Genomic DNA, 7,387 nt, shown 5'->3' with positions numbered 1-7,387 from the left:
AAAATGATACTTTTCTGCAGTCAGCATGGTGGTGCAACAAAGTAGTGTCACTCACACACAAGGGTCCTGGGATTGTGGGTTCAAACCCTTCCTCACGTCGCTGTCTGTGTTTGGTGTGTTCTCCCTGTGTCGGTGTGGGTTTCCTCCCACAGTTCAAAAACACATGCTGGTAGATTGGTTTGTTCAAAAGTGTCCATAGCTGTGAGTGAGTGCGAGAGCCCTGTGATGGACAGGTTGTGTTTCTGCCTTGCGCCCAGTGGTCTCTTGTGACCCTAAACAGAAACACTTTCCATGCTTCTGGCTGTTGTCATGATGTAATCAAGGGTGGGGCAGTTACAGACACATCTGTATAAGACAAAGGTTTTGCACATGTTAGTAATGCAATGCATTGTAAGAGGGATGTCCAGTAAGATCCAGCTGTGCGTGTTTGTGGATTCCAAGATATTAGCCGTCCACCTTCGAGTCCAGAGTGATTTTTATGCATTTTTTTCCCATATTTATACCAAGAATTTAAGGGAAGTCCCTTATACTTAACATGATCGAGGCCATGAAGCAAGATCAAAAACTTCCATTTTCGTTTCAGCTTCACTTGAATGCTTCTCACAGACCTCTTTCAAAGATTAGCATCTGCAGACATTAACGGTCAGAAGTCAAGTAAACATCAGAATATCAAATCAAATCAAATTTATTTGTATAGCGCTTTTTACTGATGTTGTCACAAAGCAGCTTCACTGTCTTACTGCAGTTCTGAGTTTTGACATTAAATGTAAAAATCCCCAGGTGAGGAAGCCAAGGAAGAAACCTTGGGAGGAACCAAGGCTCACAAGGGGTGACCTATCCTCCTCTGGTCAATCTACTGGTAATAATAGTTAGGAGTCTGTGAAAACTTCAAAATACAGTGGAACCTCTACCTACAAACTTGATCCGTTCCGTGACCCGGTTCGTAAGTGGAAAAGTTCGTTTCTCGAGTCAATTTTCCCCATTTAAAATAATGGAAAAGCAATTAATGCATTCCAGCCCCCACCCTGAAAGGCACCCTTTTTGCACTGATATATGTTTACAACACTCTCAAATGAGTAAAAAAAATACATTATAAAATAGCATTACTAAAAATAAAAAGAAATACAGTGGTAACAGTAATAAAAAATAAATAATAAAGTGTTAAGTGGTTACACATCGCTACCTTGAAGACGTGACGACTGGCTGGAGGAGTAACACAGGCACTGGCTGTATGACGGGAGGTGGGGGGTGGGTGGGTGTAATAATGGAGAGTAGGTGGTGAATGTGGGGAGACGAAGCGTAGATACGGCTTAACTTAGCACGAATTTCAATGTCTGCTATTTACACTAATGCTAAATTGCTAAAGCTACAATGTGCCTATTGGGGTCAGTGGACATTTCCAGCCGCCGGCTCGGCGGAGACTCGGGTTCGTTTCTAGAGTCGTGGTTCGTTGGTGGAGGCAAAAAATATTCAAACGCCCGGTTCTTTCTTGGAAAGTTCGTTAGTGTAGGCGTTCATTAGTAGAGGTTCCACTGTATACTTTTGGAACTTTTGCTGAACTTGCTTTTAAATGTGGCACTTGTATCTTTGTTCTTGAGGGATCTTGATTAGACCTCAGAAATAAATACATGTCATGATGCCAAATGTACTCTGAGAAAATGATTTCTATTGTGATATAATTACATCCCTCCCTCCCCAAAAAAGACAAACATCTTATTTCACTTCTTCAGGTTTTATTCATATATCAACAATAATCCCTTCCATAAAATCTAGCAAAATAAGTGTAAAAACAGCAGTGTATTAGCCGCTGTGTAAGAACATGATGAAGCTTTTCCATAAATCCTTCATGCGTGGAATAAATTAAAACAGCTCAATCTGTCTCTGTGTGAGTAAACAAACTAGGGACCAGGTCAAATCTAAAATACGTTTCTGCAACCTTCTAAAAACGGCACACTAAAATATCATGGAGGCTTAAAAATATAAAGTAATCAGGGCAATGGTCTTCAGCGCATAGCGCTAAAACCGTTTGCATTTCAGCTACTAAAATCCAGACATCACTTGAGGATTAATGGCACCTGGAATGAAGGCCAGTTTAAGTTAATTATGTAGTTTTGGACAGTCATCACATGAGGTATTCATTATCATTCAGTATGTGTCCTGCTTTAATGGAATCAGTCACCCATGATTCAGTAACAATCTTGAACTTCTTGGTAAACAGACGTCTCAGAGTCCTAAGGTTTAATAGTCTTGCGTCCTCTGCTGCGACTACATGTGAAATGCCTTCTTCAAGGCTTTCTACCACTGTGCCTCCATGGAAGCGGAACTCCAAAGCCCTAAAGTCTAGGCATGTACCCCGAATGATGCTTTCTGAGTCGTTGATGTCAGTACACCGATCAAAGTAGGCACAATACGGTCTGAACATGCTTGTAGGCAAGTCATCCCAGCCGTACTTCTCCTCCACCGAAGCTACAAGGGTCTCGTCCACTTCAGCAGGTCCGATCCTGTTAAAGACGTCCCTCAGCTGCTGCTCATCTGTGTTGATGAAGTAACTGTCTCCATAGGGATCATACTCTTTTGCAAAATGTTCTCTCGTGGATGGCGCCATGTGAATCATGTGGCGTGGCTGCCAAGGCAGCACCTGTTTCCTTTCCAGACATTCCAGCAGCCACGAAGCCCATACCACGTCATGTTGGTCAGAAGAGACGAGGTTCTTCACCCTCATGTTCTCCATCCCAGCGATGACGCAGTACGTGTCCTTCCCAGGGTTCTGCACCACGATGCCTCCACAACGGGCAACAGCCTTCTCAAGCTCTGCCTTGGAATGGGTGTCATTTCCATTCATCACACAGAACTCCACATCTTCAAACATGTCCGTCTCCTTGGTGACTGCAGAGAGGTCTTGAGATTTGAAGTGGTGGATGACACCGATGGTCTTCTTTGGCTTAGGTCCGAGCTTACGTCTCTTCTTATCCGGCTGGTCTTCCAGGATGTGTAGATGCCTGGATGCCAGCTTACCAGAGGCCTTGGTACGGTACTGACTTAGATCATCCAAGGTCGTGCATTGATGCCATTCTTTGTCCTCTCTGATCCTTTCAATGCGAGGGAAACGCAGGGTACAGTTAGTCTTATACATGTCACTGGTTACTATCTCAGCAGCTTTCACTTGGATGATTACAGAGTTCCTTGGCTCGATGTAAACTTCGGGCTTCTCCGTTCCACACAGAATGGCAGCTGGAGGATCATTTTTGCGGTAAACTTTCCAATATTTGGCCAATTTCAGGCCCAGTTCATACAGCTCCTTCATGGTGTAGCCTGACCCAATGCGGCATACGGTGTGAAACACTGTAGGCTTCTCTCCGGGAGCTGGAGTTTCAGCAACAGCACACAGAAAGTGGGACAACATTCCACTCCGTTTACCTTTCCCCCAGTAGCCTCCCACTATCAGCAAATCCAGCTCATCCATCAGACCATCCACATACTCGGGTTTGATCTTCAGCCACCCTTCACCCCGTTTGTCTGGCTTGTAGATGGACATGGGGTCTTTGACCATGATCCCTTCTTCACGGTCGTCGATGGCTTCATTAAGTGCATTCACGACTTCCTGCATGGTTTTGGCTTCAGTTTTGGGCACCAGCTGGATCCGGCCTTTGATGGGTGTGAACACAGTCTGCAGAGTGTCATAGCGCTTCTTGAGAGGCTCGTTTCCAAACTTCTGGTCGTTGACGAGCAGGACGTCAAAGACGCAGAAACACGTCTGCACTTCGGAGTCGTCCATCAGCCTTTTGATGTCAAACTTGCTGCCTTTTTGCATGAAGGTCTCAGCAGTGGGATTGTACGCCATCATCTCGCCATCTAAGATGCAGTTGACTACATGAGACTTGAAGACATTGTGGACGTATGGTGTGAGGGAGCCCTCTAGTGGTGAGGCCCCAAACTGCTGTGTGTAATCATATGAGTTGCGTGAGTAATACTTGTAAACATCTCCATCTTTGTGAAGCTGAATTCGCTCACCATCCAGCTTGGTTTCGATGTAAAAAGGCTGGTGCCCCATCTGTTTCTCTACTTGCCGGATATTGGCTACACCCGCCAGCATTGGTTTGAAGGCAGAAAAGAGGCAGATGGACACCTCATTCAAGGAAATAGAGGGATCGTGTAGTTGTCTACACACTTTATCCAAGTCTGTGGTGACATTGTAGAGTTCTGCAGCATCTGGATGAAAAACCTGCAGCACTGTCTCCTTGCTAATGCCAAGCTTCATATCCTTCAGGATCATACGAATGAGCCACTTCTGCTCCAGGGCAGAGCTCTGTGTAATCAGATGTAAAAGGCTTTTCTTCACAAGGTCTTTCTGTTTGCTAGCATTATTCACAGCTACAGAGTCTAAAAAATCATTGACCTCTTTGATGCTTAGTTTACCCTGGCCAGTGCATCTCTTTTTGAGAACAAAGTAAGCTGTAAGGGCAAAGTCTCCTGCCTCCACATGGGACGTGGTGGGTGCTCTGTAATTCAGAAGTTTGTTTGCTTCTGGGCCGTTTTTTGGTAAACCCAAAACTTCAATGTAGAGTTTGGCCAACATGTTTTCTTTGATACCATAGGCCATCCTTTCCCTTTCAAACGGCGGCACGATTAAACGCATGGCTGGGTAGAACGAGTCTGCAGTGTTGAGATTATCCTTGTGAAGGGCTGTGTGAAACTTTCTCCACGAATCTATGAACTCTTTTAGGACTTTGGCTTTATCAGGTCTAAGTTTGGCTTTTTGGATCTTCTCGAGAACTGTGCAAAGGTGAAGAAATGGCACTTGAGCTGCAACTGATGTAGCATCGCTTTTGGAAGTTTGAGGTGTCGCATCATTGTTGGACGCTCCCTCCTTCACGGCATCACTTTTAGATGTTCCCTCCATCACTGCCTGGAGAAAAATGTAAAAAACAAATAGATGATTTAAATCATTTGTTAAGAGTATGTTAATGCGAAATGCTCTGTAATAGAGGAACTTACTGTTTCAGGTTTCTTTACAGTGGTTGTGGTAGAAATTTGGGTCGTGATGTCTACAACACAAATATAAATATAAATAATTTATTTATCTGATGCTACTAGGCAACATACATGTGTAGTTTTATATGGAATTTTGACATTGCTAAAATGGTTATAAGTCTTCCAAAAAAAAAGTTAATTCTTAAGAAACTAATTTGATTAAAACACCCTACATGTGTACCTCCCTGTAATGAAGATTTTTTTTAATCTATTTTAGTTAGATTGGTTTTACTTTACCTTAGGCATTAGAATGTTATTTGATAACCATTTAATGTTATACTTTCTTGGTTAGAGGCATTAAACTCTCCACATGCCTGGTTCTTATCATCACCACTGTGAACACTTCTGACTGGATAAGTCTCCCTAGGTGCATTTCCCATCAAGCTATAAAAAAAAAAAAAAAAAAATATATATATATATATATATATATATATTTAATTACAAAGAAATTAAATGTGTAATTTAATCAGTAGCCGTTCACGTTGAGTAGGAAGATAAAGTTACAAAGTTAAATAGGTCAGTTTTGGTTTTCATATTGGATACAATACTAGCACTCCATTTTTTTTTTTTTTTGAATAATTGACTCAAGCAATCAATCAGTTAATCAATAAATTACTGACCACCAGAACCTACTAAGCACACTCTCAATACTAGAGTCCCATTAAATCATCAGTTAAACCTAGGGCTGGACAATAATTCAATATCAATATATATCACAATCAAATATGTTTCAATAACAATTGGTTTTTAAAAACATTGGTAATATTTCAATATACATTATTTACAGCCTGTCACTGACTGACAGATTCAGACAGATACAAGCTCTCTATACAGATGTATTGATGTAAATAAATGGTGTTTAAAATGAGGAAGATGAATCAGAAGTGGAAGATGATGGAAGTGCATGAACCTTATAGCAGAAAGCCAGTGAAGCTCAACAGTGGCTCCTATGGTAAAGGGACACATCTAGTCTACAGTCCACAGTCTGCTGCAGTACGTTATTTCAGTGAGACTGTGAGGAAAGGCTGTGTGATTAAACGTTAGCCGAGGTGGCTAAAATACAAAAAAAAAAAAAAAACACGTTCCAAACCCGATAAACAAAAGACTGAAAAGCATTAAATTATTAAATCTGAAAAAGGAATAAATAAATAGCAGCACACCTGAGCTCACCCCAGTGCAGCCTTCTGACTTCTCCCTCACTTTATTTTTTTTCTTTAACGCTTCCGCGTTGTGACGCAAAATGTGACGTTTGTCATAAATTTGCGCATATCATAAAATCTCAGTTTTAATAGATAATGCCCCTTTCTTAAAATAGTTACGGTTTTTAAATCTAAAATAGTTTCGTTATGTCGCTTTTTCGTCCAACATTAAAGAAATTCGCTAAGGCTTTGGGCAAATCTCAAATGGCTCCTCTTACTTCCTACTCCCTACACAGTGCACTCATTGGGCTTATATTAATAGTCGAACAGTGAATAGTGGAACATCTAAGAAAAAACGCATTTTGGAATACATGCAGGTTTATATACTCGATTTTTCATACTCGACTTAAGTCTGTCTGTGTAAAGAAGGCAATGATTTACCACTAAGTGGAATATGTAGGGAGTGTATAAGCATTTCTAATGCACCCGTCTCCTGTCTGAGCGCCGTGCTTTCACCTGATCCCTACGCCATTCGGATCGACATAACGCTGAACCTGAAAAGCTCGTTTGTACTGAGGAGGTGAGCTACAGATCAGGAAAAAATGAAGGCCCGTTAATAATTCAGGAAATGACGACACTTCATTGTCTTTCTGGAAACAACAAAGTTTTTAAAGAAACTAAATAAATGGTTTGACAGCTAATAGAATATTTTGGTACAGGATTTTAAGTTGGAAATTGTATTTGAAAAATCTAATAATAGATACAGACAAGTCAAAATTCTCCCCAGGAGTCTGCTATATGTATATTGCTGGTTATTCAGAATAAAACAACAGCCGTGTGTCGATGTGCGATATCTGATGTTTTACATAAACACAAATATTACACTATAATAAAACAAAAATCATTATTATATTTTATAGCAAATTTGAAATCTTTAAAAAAGAAAATAATATAAACATTTATGAGCATAAATGAGTGTGAGTTTCCAATGAGAATCCAGAAGGTGGCGCCAATAGATTTTCTAGGTTTGAATAACACTGACAGGACAGTAATTGAAAGTCCTTCTTCTTCTCCTTCACGTAGTTTCTTCACTACGTCCAAATACATTCTAATTGTCAATTATTGCTGCCACTCTTCTCATATATATATATATATATATATATATATATTATGGGAAAATGTGTAGCATGTTGTTTTGAGGGCCTCCACTGTCCCCT

General features: G+C 40.9%; 1 protein-coding gene across 2 annotated transcripts; it reads right to left on the bottom strand.

The window, feature by feature from the left end:
* Positions 1-1,760: 1,760 nt before the first annotated feature.
* Positions 1,761-6,280, bottom strand: lig4 (ligase IV, DNA, ATP-dependent). Of its 2 annotated transcripts, XM_066649818.1 has the most exons (4): positions 6,192-6,227; positions 5,942-6,084; positions 4,996-5,045; positions 1,761-4,906 (listed from the first exon to the last, which is right to left on the bottom strand). In XM_066649818.1, exon 4 carries the CDS (start codon positions 4,898-4,900, stop codon positions 2,123-2,125), a length of 2,778 nt encoding a protein of 925 aa, XP_066505915.1. In that variant the 5' UTR covers positions 4,901-4,906; positions 4,996-5,045; positions 5,942-6,084; positions 6,192-6,227; the 3' UTR covers positions 1,761-2,122. The 2 variants fall into 2 exon arrangements, with proteins under 2 accessions (XP_066505915.1, XP_066505907.1); XM_066649810.1 differs by lacking the exon at positions 5,942-6,084 and having other exon boundaries at positions 6,192-6,280.
* Positions 6,281-7,387: the final 1,107 nt, after the last annotated feature.

This window comes from Hoplias malabaricus, chromosome 2 (assembly GCF_029633855.1).
Source record: "Hoplias malabaricus isolate fHopMal1 chromosome 2, fHopMal1.hap1, whole genome shotgun sequence".
Lineage (NCBI taxonomy): Eukaryota > Metazoa > Chordata > Actinopteri > Characiformes > Erythrinidae > Hoplias > Hoplias malabaricus.
This window is presented reverse-complemented; position numbering and strand designations above follow the sequence as displayed.

What these genes read in the sequence shown, in the direction of transcription:
- lig4 (XM_066649810.1), bottom strand. Translation starts at nt 4,900, where the DNA reads ATGGAGGGAACATCTAAAAGTGATGCCGTGAAGGAGGGAGCGTCCAAC.